Consider the following 19481-nt stretch of genomic DNA (forward strand, 5'->3'; position numbering starts at 1 on the left):
CCTGCCTGCCCTTTTATGACAGCACCAAGGGCGGGGGTGGGGGCAGGGCCCTTAGCCCCCAGAACAAGTCCCTGTGCAAACTGGAGGTGCCAGCTGGCTTTAGGATGGGTGTCACATTTCCCCATTCCTGGAGTCCCTTCCTCCAGTTCCTGAGGGAGGGACTATTCTCTGCCTACCTGGGGGGCCAGACCCTGCCAGGGCTGGGCCCTGTGGAACCCAGGCTTACCCCCCCACCTGACCCTGCCAGGACCTCCAGCCTGAAGAATAGCCAAGTCTGAGGTTGTGGGGATCCCCTACTGGAGAGCAGGAAGGCCTGGGCCCAGAGGCATCTGGGGAGGGGTCATCACCCCCTCTCCTAATCCATCTTCAATATGAAGAGGTTTGGGGCACACTTCCTGGGGAGGGAGCACAGGCCTGGAGAAGTCCTAGCTTGGGCCTTCCCCAAACTTCCATCTTCTGGGCCACAGCCTAAGGCCAGGCATCCAAAAGTCCAAAAGTCCAGCTGGCTAGTCGGAGTCCCTGCGCAGTCCTGGGGGGGCACCCCCCAGTAGGAGCTGGGTGTCAGACCTGCACAGGCAGTGTCTGGTTCATCTGCAGCCGCATGTCCTGAATACTGCTGAGGATTTTCTTCTGGTGGCCAGCCAGGGTGACCCCAATCCGGAGCAGATCTCTGCAGATGGAATAAGGGCAAGGTCAGTCCCTTCCCTCTTGCCTGCCACCCTGGGCCCAACCCAGAGCCCTCTGCCTTGCCCTTCCAAATCAGAGGTGCACTTACTCTGCAGTCATCTGGGCCACCAGGTCAAAGGATGCAAACCCCGCACTGACGAAGCTCTCCTTGTAGCGCCCCATCTTGATGGCATCCAGCCAGTCACCGACTGTTGTGAAGGTTGTGTAATCTGGGACTGTGCGGTCCAGGAGGGGCTGTGACATGCTGTGGGAGAAGATAGTGACCTGATGAGTCCTGAGAGCAGGAGATGCAAGGATAGGACACCTGGCTTGAGGAGAGTGGAGGTACTGACCCAGACTGGGCACTGGCGATGACCTTGAGGCTGGCAGCATTGCGAATGAGTTTGTCCAGGGTGTTGACGATCTGGGAGAATTTGGGCCTGAGGTTCCGGTCCCGCACCCAGCAGTCCAGCATAAGCTGGTGCAGTGCTGTGGGGCAGTCCATGGGTGGTGGCAGCCGATAATCCTGCTCCACGGCATTGATGACCTGGGCCAAGGGCAGGGAAACCCAGAGTAAGCCACCACTCCACTCCCCAGTCAGCTCCCACCCACCTGACCACTCTGGCTTGTCCCCCACTCACATCCTGGTTGCTCATATCCCAGTAGGGTCGTTCTCCATAGCTCATGACCTCCCACATGACAATTCCGTAGCTCCAGACATCACTAGCAGAGGTGAACTTCCGATATGCTATTGCCTCTGGGGCAGTCCAGCGGATGGGGATCTTCCCGCCCTGGTGAGGGGGGCACATGCCCTTCACCCTGTGACTCGAGGCTGCCCCCCAGCCTTGAGCCCTTGCCTGGTTGAGCCCACCCCCAGATTCCCTCCCAGCTGCTTCCTGTACCAGGGAGCTGGTGTAGGTGGGATCGGAAGGGTCATCCTCCAGGAAGCGAGAGAGGCCAAAGTCTGAGACTTTGCAGACCAGGTTGCTGTTGACAAGGATGTTGCGGGCAGCCAGGTCTCGGTGCACATAGTTCATCTCAGACAGATACTTCATGCCAGCAGCAATGCCCCGCAACATGCCTACCAGCTGGATGACTGTGAACTGTCCATCGTTGAGCTGGGGACAACAAGCAGGCTCAGTGGGCCTGTGGTTCTCTCCTGGCCCATGGCCTGCCTGCTTGGTCACCTGCCCTCTCTAAGTCCTCAGAGATCATACTTCATCTAACCTGCACACATGTCCAGAATGTACTGACTGTACATAGTATTGAGCAGCTTGATACAAGATGTATCAAGCATCTTGTACACAAAAACTCATTTAATCCTCATGAGGACCCAGAAGCTTTTACCCTTCCCATTTTATAACCAAGGCAACTGAGAGGCAGAAAGATTGAGTGACTTGTCTCAGATCACACAAGCAATCAAAGGCAGAGTCAGGATATGACCTCCAATTGTTCTGGCTCGGAAGGCCTGGCTATTTCCCTACACTATGCCACCTCAATAAATTTTTGTAGACTTTGAATAGGGTCTCTCTGACTTGTGGGAGGTGGCAATTGGCCTGATCCAGTTCTCTGGAGGGGTAAAGGAGAGGGGCTGGGGTTGGTTCTTACCCGGAGGAAGGAGTCCAGTGCACAGTTCTCCATGAACTCAGTGAGGATCATGACAGGCCGACTTTTGGTGACTACACCCTCCAGCCGGATTATGTTGGGATGGTCGAACTGGCCCATGATAGAAGCCTCACTTAGGAAGTCCCGCCGCTGCCTCTCAGTGTAGCCCACCTTCAGTGTCTTGATGGCCACAAACACCTCCCGGCGGCCAGGCTGTTTCAGCCGACCCCGGCACACTTCCCCAAACTCCCCTGCAAGAGATAGGGTGCAGGCCATAAGCTGCTTCTGGAATCATCCCAGGAATGACCCAGCCTCTTCAGTCTCTCATCTACACTCCGCCTCAGAGAACTCACCAGCTCCAATCACCTCTTCGATTTTGACGCAGGACACATCAATCTCTTTGGCAAACTCCCGCACAGCCTCATTGGGGTCTTCGTAGGTAAAAGGGTCAATATAAACCTTCATTCCAGGAGCAACTGGAGGGGGAAGAGGTGGGCGTGAGAGAGTGATAGAGCTTCAGGCCAAGTATGGGAAGGGAACTGCTCAATCCTCAACTTCAGGTCCAGAGACCCTGCCCAGACTATGAGCCTCAAGGGAGCATGCGCCACTACCTCTCTACTGAGCTCCCTCCCCGTTCCCAGCTGATGCCCTGACCCTCCTCCCTCCCTACCCCAGACAAGAGAACACTTAGGGACCACAAGAGCCTTACACCCAGGATTCTTCTCCTAGTCGCCTCCTCCCTCATCTCTCATCATGTCCAAACCTCTCTCAGATTCAGCCCTTCCCGGGTTCCCACTGCCCTGACCTTGTCCAGCCTTCAACACTCAGACTATTGCAATAGCCTCCCAGCTGGGCTCTCTGCCTCTGGACTTTTCCCACCAAGCTACCTGGCATCTTCCTGAAACAATACCTCCATTGTCTTCCTCCGCAGCTTAAGAGCCTTCCCAATTACCTGTGGTGAAGTCAAGCCCAAACTCTGCCTGCCTTTCACGACCCTCCAAGGGCTGGCCTCACTCTCCAGCCTGGCTTCCAGCAGCTGTCAAGCAGGCTTCTCACTGCTCCCAGGCGGCCTCCCCACACCCTCCCATTTCCTTCCAGAGGCTCCTCCGGCTAGGAATGTTCTCCCCACCTCTCCAACGCTATTCACTCCACCACCTCCTCCAGGAAGCCTTCCTCTTCTCTGAACTCTTACTGCCCTTGACCACAGGAACAACCAACTTAACACTTAATTGTTCTCTAATTGTTTCCTCTGCACACACACAGCACCTCCTTTTCCCCATAGAATGAACTAACTGCCTTTGGTGTAGGGGTTAGATCTCTCTCAACCTTGGGACTAGCAAGTATGAGAGAGGGATGCTCGGGGTACCTGGAAATGAGGTAGGGGTCAGGAAATGGCACCCAATTATAAGCAATGAAGTCACAAGCAGGGAAGAGCAAGCCCTGTCGGGGCTGAGAGAGCTCAAGGAGGTAGGGATGCGGCACTCACTGTATTGCTGCAGCTTCTCCGTGTATTCCGAATCAGAGCTGTGCCGCTGTCTCCTGGAGGGACAGGGTAGAGGCAGGCCTGAGACAAGTCCCATAGCTCCCTTTGTTCAGGGGGCTCTCTAACAGGGCAGAGTGCACCAGAGAGGGCCCTGTGCCTGGTCCCAAGGTTGGTAGTAACAGCCACCTCTGGGTCTCTGGACAGGGACTCAGAGCTCAGTCCCTGGGGGCGGGGGAATAGGACAGGAGAATGGCATGGGATGGACTGGGGCAAGTCTTTCTGGGAGAGAACCTGAGCCCAGGAAGGCTGTGGCTCTGGTCTGGAGGGAGGTGGTGGTCATTCTATGTGGCAGGAGGGCTCTAAAGTGCTCACGGGAAGCTCTAGTCAACCTGTGGGAACAAACACGGGTCTGGGAGTACCTGAGGCAAACAATAGCGATGACCACAACGGCCACCACGAAGACAAGCCCTGCAGTCGCGGAGCCCACAATGAGGGGAAGCTGCTCCTGGAGATGCTGGGCACCAGAGCCTGGAGACCAAGGAGGGGCGAATGAGTGGAGGGCAGGAAAGGACAGGCCAAAGCAGGGACAGGCACAGGGGGCAAGGTACCTCTTTCACTCGTGGTCTCAAACTCAGCCGGGCGGCTGTACTGCCCATAGCCAGCTACAGTCCGGGCACGGACCTGGACCACGTAGCGCGCGTCAGGCCGCAGCCCATCCAGCTGCACCGAGTTTTTCTGGCTGGTCACTGTGGAGGCAATGCCTTCACTCTGCAATGCAGGAGGAAGAAGGCAATCTCAGGTGGGTCCTGAGGCCAACTGGTCTGTCCTCACCCAGGTCACCATGTGGTTCCCTCAGTACTTGAGGTTTTGCTCCCAAGGGCCCCTGCACTACCTGGGGGGTACACTTCTTGGCTCAGTTCAGCCCAAGGTCACCTCCTGCCCATGGAGGCCCTGACCTACAAAGTACTTCGTTTCCTGCCCATGGAGGCCCTGACCTTCTCGAAGTACTTCATCTCATAGTCCAGGATGACTCCATTGGGCCGCTCGGGAGGGGCCCAGGACAGGGTCAGGCTGCTCCCTGAGCTGCTGTGCAGGCGTAGCGTAGGCACCTCCGATGGAGCTAGGGAATAGCAGGCACTCACCCTGGGTTCCTTGGGTCCTGACATCCCTCAGGATGCAGTTCCCGTGGAACCCCTGGAGGCCCCTTGGCAGATCCTGGGCAACCACACTTCTATCTAATGGAAGTTGACCCAGGCCACCCTCCTGTGTTCCCTCCTCACCAGCCTGGTTGGTGGTGATATTCACAGCTGCGAATCGGGGTGGCAGAGGGCTCTTGCCAGAGACACCGTTGACCGCCTGCACCTCAAAGGTGTAGCGTGTGTGGGCCAGCAGATGGCTGATGTGGACCCGGCGCTCTGTCAGGCCCAGCTGCCGAGGCACAAACTCCACGTTGTCATCACAGCGTGAGCAGGTTGAGGGTCCCCCGACCCCGGGACCCCCACGGCACTTTTTGCAGATGACATTATACAAGAGGTCATCCCGGCCACCAAGGTCCCGGGGCTCACTCCACTCAAGGATCAGTGAGGTCTCATTCACATTGGAGATCACACCTCTGGGTGGAGATGGCACCGCTAGAGGGACAAGTAGAAAAAGCAGTGAGCAGGGGACCCTAGGTGTATCCTTCAGCCCATGTCCCTAGACACTTGTCCTGCCTCTGCTTTATAATCAGAATACTCTTCCTACAATTCTTCCCTGGGCAGACTCTTGTTCATCCTTCAAGACTCCACCACGCAACGTCACCTCCTCGTGGAAGCCTTCCTTGATTCATCCACTCCCCATCCTGTGTACTCCCATAACACAATTCCTGGGCCACTTTCTGGCCCAGCTCTTATACATATGGTCATTACCTATTTTTACATCTGTTTCTCTCACCCAGTTCTGAGTTCCTCTATGAGTTCATTTACTCTCCCATGTCCCCCATACCCAGCACAATGCTCAGCAGCCCCAAAGCCAGAGCAAGGATAAAGCTGGATACCAGCCTGCACTAGGGTGTGAGGTTAGAGTTGGGCTGAGAGAGAAGCAGTCCTACAACAGGAAGGGTCAAGGGACTAGTGCACTCCCGCCTGGCTAGAAGCTAGAGGGTGCTTGTGAAATGGTGGTGACAGGGATGAGCCAGTGGATTTCCTAGCTTTGCCATCTTGCATCATCTAGCCTCTGAGCCTTGGTTTCCCCATCTGGAAGATGGGGCTATAGGCAGGACCCTAGGAAGGCCTACAGAGCCTCTTCAGGCCGTCAGGCTCATCACCCCCACCCCCTTTTTCCACTTTGGAAGAGGAAGTCTCGGGCAGGTTCCCATAGAGTCGTGGAGAGGGGCCCAGAGGACAACCCCAACCCGGGCCTCACAACCAGGTCCGCACATCCAGGTCCTGCGTCAACTCACTGGTACAGGCGCTGTCTGCGGAGTCCGAGTCAGCACGGTAGAAGTTATTGTGGCAGGTGCAGATGCTGGCGGCCGAGGAGGTGGTGCGGCTATTGGCGGGGCAGGGGAGGCAGGGCCCCTCTCCTTGCTTTGCCTTGTAACTCCCAGAGGGACAGGCTGTGGGTGAAAGGATGGTCACCTCCCTTGCTTGAAGACACCAAGCCTCCACACATGCGTGAGAACCTGGCCCTTGCCCAGCCCAGGTATTGGCCCCTCCACCTCCTAGACTGTGGGGGCGATGCTGGGATTGCCTGGCTCCTGCTCAGCTACAAAAGGCCCTTTGGACCATGGAAACCCCACGTCAGCGGATTCCTCCCCGCCCCTGCCCCCCTCACCCCCACCCCAGGGCCTCGTGAAGACGTCAGCCCCATCACCTAGACAGCCTGGGCTTGTCGAGGCAAGGCAGAGAGCGCAGAGGAAGAGGAGGTGGACGGGGAAGAGACCACCAGCGGACTCTGTCACCCTGTACTCTGCTGAGATGCCCCCCAGGCTCTCGAAAAGTCACTTATGAGGACCCTCAAGGCCACCCTTCCACTGCCAGAAGTAGGTAGGGCCTCTTCTGTAGAGGCTGCCCAGTCTGACCTCTACCCCACCCTCCAGAGGCAGGGGAGCAACTCCTTTCTGCCCCTGACAGGGATGGGCATGGCTGAGGAGGGGTGAGGAAAGGAGGGGGGAAAAAAGCAGGCAGGAAGGCTGGGGTCACCTGGAGTTCAGAGGCCTCCACCAGGGGACTAATCCCAAAGTGAATCCACAGCCTGAACATCCCTTCTCCCTGTCTCTTCTCCTGCCATTTATACTTGGTCCCCTGGACATGAGTGCTGTAGAGTTCTGATATCTGGGATTGCTCTGTGAGTTATTATTCAGATTGGAATATTTTCAGTGAAAGGGGGCACTAGGAATAATTATGTTAGTGTGATGGACACGATCCAAGCTAAATGGACACACTAAGGTGCACCATCAGCCTATCCACATGATGACCTCTGGCAGGGGGTCTGCTACAGAATGCCAGGAGTCGGGGCTGTGCCCTCCTCTGGGGCTTAATCTCCCCTCACGAAGGTGATATTCCATCCCAGCTCTTTGAGCCAGTGGGGGAGGGGGCAGAGGCCAGGCCAGCCTGGTTGCTATGGGAACCAGCGTGCATTTCCTGCCAGGGACCTGCAGAGTGTTAGCCCCTCTTCAGGCTGTCAGGCTCATCACCCCCACCCCCTTTCTCCACTTTGGAAGAGGAAGTCTCAGGCAGGTTCCCATAGAGTCGTGGAGAGGGGCCCAGAGGACAACCCCAACCCGGGCCTCACAACCAGGTCCACATACCCAGCCCCCTCACACCAAGGGCGATGGCAAGAGCCATCTCCCACACCTCCAAGCAATGACTGCTAGCCCCAGGGAAGAGGGTTGGGCAGAGGGAATGGAGGACAAGGCCTTTGGGCACCTTGTCCTGCATGCCACAGCCCTGGAAGGGTCGTCAGGGCCAGCACCCATATTCCCGAGCTGTGAGGCCTACAGTATAGACTGCTCTGAGACTTGACTTCCTCGTTGGTGAAGGAGGAGATAATGGGAATCCACCTTATGAGGTTGTGGTGAGGGTCAATGAGGGCTCCGCGTGAACAAGTTTTATAACTGGGAAGCCTAAGGTTGTGAGGCTTGGCTAGCCTCCTAACCTCCTCGTGCATAAAATAAGGAGTGAACAATCCCTGTCTTCCAAGCGTCCCTGTGCTCCTGAGGCCAGTGAAATGGTGTCTGTGCTTATCACAGGCCAGGGCAGGATCACTCATTCACCCCTCACCACAACCCTAGGAATCCTCAGGGCCAAGGAGTCCTCATGCCCCTGTTTTGCACAAGGAAACCAAGGTTCAAAGAGTTAAGTACCTTGCCCAAGGTCACATAGGAGGAAAATGACAGAGTCAGGACTCAGGACTTGAGGGGCTGAGCTCCTGGATATTGTGCCATATACACCACCTCTTAAGGAGATGAGCCATAAAAAAAGAGGGTCAAGCACGAGGTGCCCACAGCCCTTCTCCTCTCAGCTCTGAAGCCCATCTAGAATTTCCAGGGTGAATCTACATGGAGGTTAGGACAAAGCAGGCACCTCTGCCAGTCTCCCAAGTCTCTGCCCAGGTTCTCCAAATGCCTGCTTGTCAAGGATTCTCTGTCTCTCTTCCTCTAATTTCATTCTCTCTTTTTTCCCCCACAGTGCTGGGTATCAAACCCAGGGCCTCATGCATGCGAGGTAAGTGCTCTGCCACTGAGCTACATCCCCAGTCCTCCTTTTTTCTCTTCTCGTTCTCTCTCCTATCTCTCTTCTTGCACCACATTCTCCACATCTGCTACCCACTCTTTCCTTTCCTCTCTCCACCTCACACAAGAAGCCAGGTCTTCTAGTCAGATAGAAAGACTGGCTAGGAAGTATGGCTGTGGCCAAGCCCTCCCTGCCCCTCCTCCCCGGGGCCAGCCCCCACTCACGGCGGCACTGGGACTCCTTGGCAGCTGGCTCATGGCCAGTGGCACAGGTGCAGGCGCCCACAGGCACCATCCACTCCCCGTCGCCATTGCAGTAGAGCTTGAGGGGCACCGACACCTCCACAGCATTAGGGATGCAGGTGCCAGGAGCAATGACCAGCGAGGTGGGCTCGGCCCCAGTGAGGGTCTCAGGGAAGAGTGCGAAGCCTGCGGTGGTGGATGCACACTTCTTGTAGAAGGCGCGCACGGAGATGAGCGACATGCAGGCACCCTGGTCCTGGAAGGCCAAGTAGAAGCCGGCCTTGGAAAGCGGCCCAAAGCTGCGCACCTTGGTGTTGACTCGACCCGAATCGAGCCGTGAGAAGCTCTCATCCGGTGCAATGGTGTCCACTTTCACATAAGGGTTCTCCATCCAGAACGGGGAGGAGGCTGAAGCCACATCACTGTCAGCCTCATAATAGAAGAGGTTGAAGGTCTCCTTGCAGGAGCCAGGGATGTTAGGGATGCTGTTGCAGTCACGCACAGTGAACTTGAGCTCCACGTAGACCCGCTGCACGTCCCGCCTCCAGATGAATCCCGTGCGAAGCCAATTGTTCTGGCTCGACTCACGCACGTTGCACACCTGATAGGTGCGGATGGGGTTCATGGCCTCGTCATAGCCACTCACCTCCTCCCACTGGGCACAGACCAAATGAAAAAGACAGAGTGAGCACCAACATTTTCCAAATGCTTACCACATACCCAAATCTGCTACCTTGACTTCACAAAGATGCTTCCATGTGAGTGGCTGAGCACAAACTATGAGTTCAAATCCCATCTTTTTGCTCGATATATGACTAAGTCACTTCATCTCCCTGTGCCTTGTTTTCCCCATTTGCAACAGGGGAACAACTAAAATGTGTATGGAATAAATGTTTTTAACTGAATCAAGTATGTAGTAGAAGGCTGAGAACTGGTAAGTACCGTATGAATATTAGCTATAATATTTATTATCTTTAGGCCTCAGTTTCATCACCTATAAAATGGGGTTGATTGGAATTAAATGAGGCTATGAGGAATTAAACCACCCAAGACATGTAACGGGCTTATTAACAGTGCCTGACAGAGGAAGCATTCAATGGATCCTGGCTGTGGCCACTACCAACACATTTAATCTTCACAAGAACTCCATGAGGAGGAACATCTGTTGTCCTCGCTATAGAGACAAGGAAGTCAAGGCTCATGGGACAGAGAGATTTGCTCAAGCCACAGTTGGGCTGGTGACTCCTGGGCCTACAGTGCCATCATACCCCAGGGGTCCAGGACTTGGCCCAGCCATGAAGGCCATCCAGGGAAGTTAATTAGGATACTGTGGACCTATTTAACAGGGAAGAAATTTAACAGTGAAGAAATGGAGGCCCAGAAAAGTCAACTGCCCCGCTCACGGGTCACACAGCAAGTTGGAAATCTGAAATCAAGATCTCCTGTTCCCTAAGCCATCCATCACTCTTTCCAGGGACTCAAGAAGGAGGGAAATGATCAGGAAAGGCTGCCAGGTGGGGGAGGGGAAGGCATAAGGAACAGGTTGAAGACTGGCCGAGGGGCAATGGGACAAAGACAGTGCATGGGGGAGGGCACAGGCAGGCAAAAGAGGAGAGATGCAACCACAGAGAAGGCCCAGAAGGTGACAAATGAGGAGGATGGGGATGTCACAGAAGGTGATGGTGACAGATGAGGGCAGAGGCAGCCCCTCTCCAGATGCTGGAAGGGGACATGGATACTAGGTGGGGGAGGGCAGTGGCCTCGTTAGGCAACAAACACTAAGGGGAGATAAGGAAGTCCTACCCCACTTTCTGGATGAGATGTCCATGCCAACTCAGACGTCACCCATTTTGTGTCCATGAGGGTCTCTGGGAAAACAATAGAAGAAAAAGGTCAGGGGCTGATCTCAGGATGGGGAGGAAGATAAAATCACCCAGAAACAGCCATGACATGAGGTACTATTCCCATCAGGTACCATTCTCCAAATCCCCGGAGTCCCCAGCTCCCTGACTCTAGAGGAGACCCTGCCATGAAATGCCACAGCCCCAAAGATGTCAGGTCCAGCAGGCTGGGGGTGGCTGTCAGCAGCTGACCCCAGGCCTGGGTTAATGAGGCAGGAGCAGAGGCCGTTCACACACCTACGGGCTCCGCTAATCTCCACACAAAGGGGCCCACAGGGCCTTTATCCTGGAACAAAAGGCTGTGTGCTTCAGACTCTGGGCCCTGGCCTCCCCTGACTCCATTCCCAATACAAAGGCTCAGCCCCACACACTGCCTGGGGAAGAGGAGGGCAGGGCAGGCCAGAGCCAGCGCCCACCCAGCCACCTACTGGAATGGGGCAAGAATGCTCTTCCAGGGTGGGTGGGGACCACCAAGGCCCAGAACCAGCTCCTAGTAAATGCTGCTTGCAGTCCTTGGCTGAAAGCACTGCCACTCTGTCTCTTCTGTAGAAAACTGATGCCTAGATAAAATAAATGTATCGCTTATGCTAAAACTGCTAGGGCTTGGCGCAAGGGGTTGGAGGGTAGCTCAAATTCAGAACTAGCTGACTCTATAACTAATCCCTTGTACTCAGACTGCAGTATGCCTCTCTGTAAAGGAGGGACAAGAGAAGTCAACTCAGGAGTTACCTCCTCCAGGAAGCCCTCCTTGACCTCTGGGTCAGTGTCAGACACCCTCCTCTGTGCAGGGGCCAAGGGCTTGGCTGCATTGCCTATCCTGTATTCTGAGCTGTGGATTTTAGTCTGTTTTCCCTTGCTCAGTCACAGAAGGAGCCTATTAATGTCTCTGACATAAACTTGCTCCCCTAGGAAGCTGGCTCTGGGCTCTTGGCTGGAAAAACTCTATTCAAGTTGTTTAGAGCCTTGCTAAGTAGCTGAGGCTGTTCTTGAACTTGTGAAGTAGCTCAATGGTAAAGCCTCCTGGGGTTCAATCCCCAGCACCAAAACAATAAAAAGAAAGAATGAATGAATGAAAAGGAAAAAAAAAAGTTGAGTCTCTGAAAGACAATGGGATCCCAAGATCAGACCTAGAAGATAGAAAGGGAGGGAAGAGATGTCATCTCCTTTCCTAAAGCCTAGGAGACAGGGCAGCTGATAGTTCTCCCCTCAACCCTGGGCTGGAATGGGGCAGGGCCACCCTAGAACTTCTGGAGGCTGCTACACTAACGGTAAGGCGCCTGAGGATCCCTGCAAGGAGAGACTCAAACCTCGCTGGGTCTCGCTGAGGATGGTGGACAGGGCATCCGTGGCCCTAGCCCTCTGTGGGAGGCATAGGGGCAGTGGGCAGCAGTCACTCACTGCAGTTAGTGAGGCTCCCTCTCACTCCCAGGGGCCTATCCCTGGAGGTCTGGGCTGCAGGATGAGCTATCCCAGCCTCCTTGACGGTGGCCTGACAGGCCCCTCTGGCAGACAGACAGACACAGACATTCAGCAGGGGAGCCCTCTAAAGAAGCAGAGATGGGCAGAAGTAGGGGCTGGGAGACAGGCAGGCTGAGCAGGGGCCCAGCTGAGACGCAGGGTGGGCAGCCCGAGCTGGAAGGATGTGCAGAGCCGGCTGTCTGCCGGGATGGCCGGCGGCGGACTACAAAAGACAGTGAGATGGAGAGACAAGGAGGCCCAAGGAGACAGAGACAGAGAGGGAGGTTGCCAAGTGGCCTCTTCCCCAGCCGGCAGCCGGGAGTATTCCCGTCCCTGGGAGCAGCCGAGCCAAGCGCACCCCCTCCCTCAAGTCAGCCAGCCAGCCAGTCCGCCTGCTTGTCTGCCCGCTGCTGCTGCTGCCCGCCCGCCCGCCGGAGCAGGCAAGGGCTCCCACCGCTCCCTCGCGCTGCCTCCCTCCTCCCTCTCCTTCACTTCCTTCTGCTCAGCCTGTGCCAAACCCATCTGGAACTGTTTAAACCCAAATATTCAGCCCCCTCCCCCCTCCAGCCAGATTCCTCCACAGTTTAAAACAAGCCCTGCGCTGGCTCTGGGAGGAGGGAGGGGAGGGAGGGGAGGGAGGGACGTGGGGAGGTGGCGCGGGAGGGAGGGGGCGAGGAGGCTCTTCTTTTCTGTTTAATTTCTGGGGAGCGAGGGAGGGAGGGAGGGGATCGGCCCTTGGCCATCGCGCAGCCTTGGCCATCGCTCAATCTCGGCACATTTTTCCCATTAATGAGGAGAGGACTTGGATTTCGAGTCCTATGTGCCTGAGGAAGGGCTCCGGTCACCCTGGTGGGGAGAGGGTGGGCTGCTTGCTCTCTGTTTCCCCACTTCTGGGGGGGAGGTGAGGGCTTGATCTCTCCAGCCTGACCAAGATCAGGAGGGAAGGCAAGGACCTCACAGACCCTGCCTGTGTCACAGCCTCCAAAGGGCTTGAGGGGAAGGTGTGGGGGTGTCACAGAACCCATCTGACTGTGGCACAGGGAGGGAGAGACCTCTTCTCATGGTGTATGCATGTGTATGTGCGTGCATATGTGCACACGCTGGGACAGGGGCTGAGGCCCAGGGGCAGAGGGCAAATGAGGAATAAGTGAGCAACCTTCAAACTCTCCCAGCTACCTGCTGCACCCCACCAGGTGGCTGCAAAGGGAGATGAGAGAGGAGGGCCACCGCAGACACAAGGCTCATACTACCCCAAAAAGTCACCAGGGATGTGGACACCAGGACAAGGGTCTTTCTGGAACTGGGGCTTTGCTGCTCAGGAGCAAACCACAGGCATGAAAAGCAGCCACGTGGCAGCAGCTGTGTGGCTCTCACCTGTGCACACAGTTGCACACACAGCACACAGTTTGCAGTGGCTGGGCTTGTTCTTCACCACTGGGGCTAAAGAGTGACAAGTCAACACATATGGTGGACAAAAACACACAAAGCCACAGCCACCCGCAAACACACACACACACAGCTCCACAGTCTGTCTTTTTCAGACACACAGATGCATATGGTACAAACAGATTAGTCTTCCTTAGACAGTCATCTACAGAGAAGCTTTCTCACACAGAGATCTGGCTTGCCTCAGGCAGACCTGTTCTCACAGCCTTCCTAGGGAAATGCATACCCAACCCAACAGTGCCTCTTCCTTACACACCCAATTGCACACTATCACCAGCATGAGGCAGAGTCCTGAGTGTAAAGTGCAAACACAAAGGCCAGTTTCCCCATACAGACTTGGTGACATGCTCTTACACAGTTACTTGAAAACTACAATTAGATGCCAGGAGCACTGGAACATGCCACAACTCCCCAAAGGAGTATGGAGACACGGGTTTAAGTATCAAAAGTTTGAGTTGGTGTAAAGCCTGAGATGAATCTCCATGCACAAACCACACACACACACACACACACACACACACACACACCCCACACACACCAAGCATGTTCTTTATCTGGAATGTCTGCAGTGGTGGAGGAAGAGTTGAGAGAGGGCAGTGCCCCTCATCCAGGTCCCAACTCTGTGACATCTCTTGGTCAGGCAGGCCACTCTTGTAGTGCAGAGGTACTGGGGCAGCCTTGGCCACTGGCACTGGGAAGGAGCAAGCCCCAGCCCTGCTTCCTGTTAACCTGGCTCAGTCAGGAGCTGCCAGTCAGGTCATGGGGCTGGGGCTGGGGGTGGGGCAGGGGCATGAAGATGATTTTGGGTGTGACTGGGTGCGGCCTCCCCAGTATAGCCTCTGCCCAAGCAGCAGGCCACTTTCCTGCCAGCACAATGGTACTGTCTGGAGGACTCCAGAGACCTCGGGGAGGGGGCAGCACCATGAAGAGATTTTGCCTCAGGAGCTCTTGCACATACAAGTCAAGGACGTGGTATAAGGAGGGCATGGTAGGTACACAGGCCTGCCTCTGAGGACCTTGTTGGGCCACCTTGGTGCAAGGGCACCAGCTGTGATCCTGCCACATGCCCTGGTGAAGGGCCAGGGCCACACAACTTTATGGAGCTGCCAGACCCCACTGCACCTCCAGGCCCCAAGTCACTCAGAGTACCTCACCCTGGAACAGGAGTGCCACTGAGACCCAGGGAACAAAGAAAATAAAAATGGAGATGGAAGCAAGAAGCCTCCAGCCTAAACTCCAGACCAGGGACTCTGAGGTAGCAGAAAAAGTCATGTTCCAGGGCTGGGCTAGCAGAGTGTGCAGGGACAGGACCGAGGGGCAGGGTCTGAGCAAGAAGGAGCAACCAGGAGCACCACCAATGAAGAAAAGGAAAAAACCCCAAGCCACCCCTGAGGGCCCCCCCTTCCCACCACCACCACGTGGAGTCCCTACCTCAGCCACCAAGCAGAGGGCTCTGGTTCCCAGTTTTCTATCATGCCCCCCACCCCTCTTATGTCACTATGTGTATGTGCTTATAGTTGTAGGAGCCTGAACACTTAGGGTGGACAGCCTGAGAGGAAAAGGGTCTTGGGAGGACCCGGCTAGAGGACCTGGAGCACATGTATGTTGTGAAGGAGCCTAATTCACCCAGGGCCACCTTTACTTCCTCTGCCACAGTCCCTTGGCCCCCATGTCTGGGACAGTGGGGAAGGGAGCATCACAGAACAGAGAACACACTTTGTCTTTTATTCTTCCTCTCAGATTATGGGGATTTATAATTAAATAAGCCTGAGAGGGAGGAGAAGGGAGAAGCAGCCCAGGAAAACCCAAATCCTCAGTGCTCATCCAGGCACACACGGACCCCATTGCTGGCCCTGCCAGTCAAAGTGGATGGACAGCTAGTCCTCCCATGAGCTCTCAGCCCTCACTGCAATGCTGGTCACAGTGGGCCTCCTCAGGGGCTGGGGGTTGAAGGCCATGGGAAAGCTGGCCCCAGGGTAGCCCTTGGGCCAGGGGGCCTCTCCCGCCCCATCAGGTGCCCAGCTATACCTGCCCGCCCCCCACTGCCCAATCCCGACAAACCAGTTTGACTCAGCACAACAGGCAGGGCTACAATTTTCAAACTATGCAGGCCTGGTGATTCAGCCTCTTCGTGCTGTTTAATTAGTGGAAGGCCAGTGGCAGAGGCCTTGCCCACAGCAGCCTCAGCTTCAGCTCACAGCCACTGAGGCTGGAGAGGTGACAGGAGCAGCAGCCTGGGTTAAAGGGAGGGCAGCAATAAGCAAACTGGTTCCCCCAAATACCTGCTGCTGACCTCCACACAGCTCTGAGGCGCCAGTTCCTGACAAATAGTAATAGGGTGGTGTGGGGGGAACAACGAAATGTGACTCAAAAAAGCGACCAAATCACAAAAATGCTGGGCTGTTGTCCCTTCTCAGTTTCTTGTTCTCAGTGGTCACTCCAGCAAGAATGAAAGAGGTAGAAAAGCACAGTGCCTTTTCCCCTTGGGGACAGGTTCCACTGCAGTGACTACTCTGCTAGCTGGGCTTGGCTGGAGAGGAAGGTGCTGGCCCCACCTCTTACAATCTGGTAACTGTTTCTCTTTTCACAAAAGGGTATGTTCCCAGCTGGGACCTAACCGTCCCTTCTCAGGTGTAAGGGCCCTGTGGCTCAGACACTATTCCCCAGGCCCCATTCATGGTCCCAGAGGGGAGAATGATATTGGCTTCAGAACTGGGGATCATTACTCAAAAGGAGACCGAGCGACAAGATGGCTTCATGTCCCTGTGTCTGTGGGTAAACCCCAGGGCAATTTGTCTGTGTGTGCGTGTGTGTGTGTGGGGGGTAATCAATTAGAAGGCAAGGGGAGCTGTGATTCTTCAACTAGGGAGAACAAGGAAAAACCTCAGCCCCATCTGCATGGAAAACTGAGATCCTTGGATGCAGAGTCTTGGTGAACCCCAAGTGTGTAGGGGAGAAAGAGGAATCAGGTGTCAGACAACTTTGACTAGTTTTACATGAGGGGCAGCACCTGTAGCTCAGGGACCCCAGGCCTAAATATAATGACCCAAGTCACAGAGAAACGAAAGGCCAAGGGCAAACCAAATCCTGACAAAGCCAAATGGAACACTGGATGGAGGGAGCTGGATCCCTCTCCTGTAAAGTTTGGGGGTGAGGCGCTTAAGAGATCTTTAGTGCTAAGGGACCTACATACCTTCAGAGCTCTGCCCACTGGACACAGCCCAGGAGCTGGAAGTCTCCGTGTCCCAGAAGAAGGGTGGAGTACAGACAAGAGACCACCAAACCATCTCTCTTCCCATCCCTTCCCTTCTTGGAGCTTCAGGAAAATAAGCTCACCCCATCCTTCCAGACCAGTCTTCCCTTAGTCATTTCTTCCTCCAATCCCTTCCCAACCTCCCTAGGGTAATAATAGAAACAATAATAATAACAACAGCTAATCCTTGAATAACAATGAGGATGTGCTAAGTGCTTTACACATAGAAACCATTCAATCCTCACAACAACTCTGTGAGGTTGGTACCATTATCATCTCATAGTGAGGGAGGACCGAAGGCTCTGTAGGTCCAAGGTCTGGTCCTGGCTGTAGGGGTCAGCACACTGCACCTCCTTTTCTCCCACACACAAATTAAAGACTACAGGGTCTGAGGTGTTCAAAAGCGAGGGCCATGGTGAAAGCCACACTGTAGGCACTGCTACTTTCTAGGGGCACCCTACGCGAATCTGGTCTCAGCCTGGGGCTAGCCCTGACTCCCACTTTACTGTTTCAGCAAGCAAATGGTCCTAATGCCCTCTCCTCCTGGGCTGTTACAGCTGATATCTCTAGTTTAGTCCACCAGCTCCATGGCCTAGGAGGCTTGGACACCAGCTTCTGGCTAGGACCTGCCTGTGGGGACAGATCTAGGAGATTATGAGGAATGGAAAGGAGGAAGAAAGGGATAGGAAGAGGGATGCAGTGAGGGAGGAAGGGGTGAGCCCTCCCAGGCAGCCCTTGCTCACCAGACCCAAACCACACCCCCACTCCAAACTAGCACCCACCACACCCCACAGGGGTCATGGACTTGACACAGGTCCTCGCCGCTGGTGACACACAGCTCCATAAGCGCATGTCTGAGTGTGTCAATGTCACCTCTTCTGGACTAAGACAGACAAAAACCTGGGAACTCAAGCAGGCTCCCTGGCTCACACCCTTAAGGCAATCAACAACAAAGCCCCACACTGGTTTCTCACGCCTGCGATCCTATCACACACATGTGGGTGAGTGTGCGCCAGTGTGGGCGAGACCTCAGTGTGCCTGTCTGAATTTGCATGTGTCCACCCGTGTGAATCTATCTGTCAGCACAGTGGGCTCAGAGATAAAAGGGGGTGGGAGATTATAGGAACATTTTTCCCCTGGAGAAATTCGAAAGCATCAGAAGCAGATGCCTTCTCTCAAACTGTGTTAAAGATTTTTCCTTCCAACCTTTAAGTTTACCTATTGTGAACAGAAAAGAACCAAGTTACACAAAATTCATGGTTTTTGTTCCTAAACTAAGAAAGTGACTAGATACAAATGCCAAACACTACTGTCTATATTCCAATTTCTTCCAAATTTCTGGGGGTGTCTCTCTATATATATATTAAGGAAGGCTCCACCCTTCATTTTATAACTACACATTATTTTGGAAAAGGGGGTATTATATGTGTGCATCCCTATTGTCTGTGATCTGCATTGGTGCCTCTGGCCCTGGGAGGCTGGTGTCAAGTGGCATGCGTGTGAGCTCGCCTGCCAAGGCCAACTACACTCGGGCTGTTCATCCAAGAACAATTATTTGGAAGTTGGAGCTACCCCCTCAGCGGCAGTCTTGGCAGATTTCACAGAACCCACGGAGAAGCCCGGCCTTTTCCCATCGGCTAATGAGTAGCGCACCCAGCCTCGGTGCTACAGGGGCAGAGCCCCGCTGCTTCAGGGGTTCAATGAAATCCAAGCAAGCTCTCAAAGGGTCCTGCCAGAAGGTGGAGGGATAGCCTTAGAGAAGGATGCAACCCCCGTGCACACAGCACCTCGTGTGTAGTTGTAGCTCGGTAAACCATAAACAATAACAGGCCCCCGCCTCTCCACCCCCGCAGCCATCCCCTGACAAAGCGGGGTGCACACGCACTCACACTCTCACAGTTAACTCCAGCGGGTTCCTAACCGGTGCCACCTCCCCCCAACCTGGGGAGTCCCGCTTCGCCCCCACCCTCCACATACCCGCAGCCCCCGCCTCGTCTGATGGGTCGCCCACCCTTCCTCGCCGCTGGGAGGTGCTTGGGCCCTGTTTCCCTGTGGTGAGTGAGGGGTACTCCCACAAAAGCTCAAGGCGAGACCATCACTTTCGGGGACGCTCATCCCGAGTTCCGCTGCTCGCAATCCCCCAACCCGCAGACGGTCGGCAGCGGAGTCAGCTCCAACCTCCGAGGCGGCTCTGGGGGCGTCCTCCCCACCCATCCTTCAGCCCCGAGGCGGGCGCAGGCGGCAAAGCCTCCTCCGACGTGCGCTCAGCGCTTATGGACCCACACCGCGCGACCTACCGGGCCAGAGCTCTGGCGACCCCCGGCACCTTATCCCGGGCGCGCCCCCCGACGCCGCTCACCTTCCAGAGCGCGGCAGCCGGCGGGGAGTAGCAGCAGCGGCAGCAGCAGCAGCTGAGGGAGCAGCAGCAGGAGCCCCGGCGGCGACGGCTGCGGCGGCGGGCGGGCTCGGGCCATGGCCGGGGCGACTCCTGGAGCCGAGCCGGGCCGCGCCGGGCCGGGCCGTGCCGGCGGGGCTGCGTGCACCCGAGAGAGGGTCCGCTTGGCAGGCTCGTGGGTAGGCTGGCTTACGGTCCCAGGAGACCCGGGTAAGAAGGGGTGCAATCCAGGCGGGCGGTTCTGGGACCGAGGCGGCGCCCCGAGCCCGGCGATCCTGAGGGATGCGGGCAGGTCGGTCCCGCGGGAATCCGGACCG

The 19481-nt window shown here is 55.6% G+C and overlaps 1 protein-coding gene across 1 annotated transcript; it reads right to left on the reverse strand.

Annotated features, from left to right (window-relative positions):
- Nucleotides 1-393: 393 nt before the first annotated feature.
- On the reverse strand, nt 394-19243 carry Ephb3 (EPH receptor B3). The gene is made up of 16 exons (XM_026389345.2): nt 19129-19243; nt 10515-10579; nt 8694-9366; nt 6195-6350; nt 5035-5385; nt 4750-4874; nt 4363-4522; nt 4174-4282; nt 3758-3810; nt 2625-2747; nt 2275-2522; nt 1569-1784; nt 1308-1457; nt 1020-1213; nt 776-931; nt 394-670 (listed from the first exon to the last, which is right to left on the reverse strand). The coding sequence occupies exons 1-16, from the start codon at nt 19241-19243 to the stop codon at nt 562-564; spliced, it is 3003 nt and encodes a 1000-aa protein (XP_026245130.1). The 3' UTR covers nt 394-561.
- Between the last annotated feature and the right edge of the window lie 238 nt (nt 19244-19481).

The sequence above is a fragment of the Urocitellus parryii genome, chromosome 2 (assembly GCF_045843805.1).
Source record: "Urocitellus parryii isolate mUroPar1 chromosome 2, mUroPar1.hap1, whole genome shotgun sequence".
Classification (NCBI taxonomy): domain Eukaryota; kingdom Metazoa; phylum Chordata; class Mammalia; order Rodentia; family Sciuridae; genus Urocitellus; species Urocitellus parryii.

Bases quoted from the DNA above. Each gene is read 5' to 3' on its own strand.
- Ephb3 (XM_026389345.2), bottom strand. From the start codon at position 19,243: ATGGCCCGAGCCCGCCCGCCGCCGCAGCCGTCGCCGCCGGGGCTCCTG. The intron at 3,811-4,173 runs GTACTCCCAGAC...CTGTCCCTCCAG, and splicing joins ATCGCTATTGTTTGCCTCAG to GAGACAGCGGCACAGCTCTG. The intron at 1,785-2,274 runs GTAAGAACCAAC...TGTTGTCCCCAG, and splicing joins CACTGGACTCCTTCCTCCGG to CTCAACGATGGACAGTTCAC.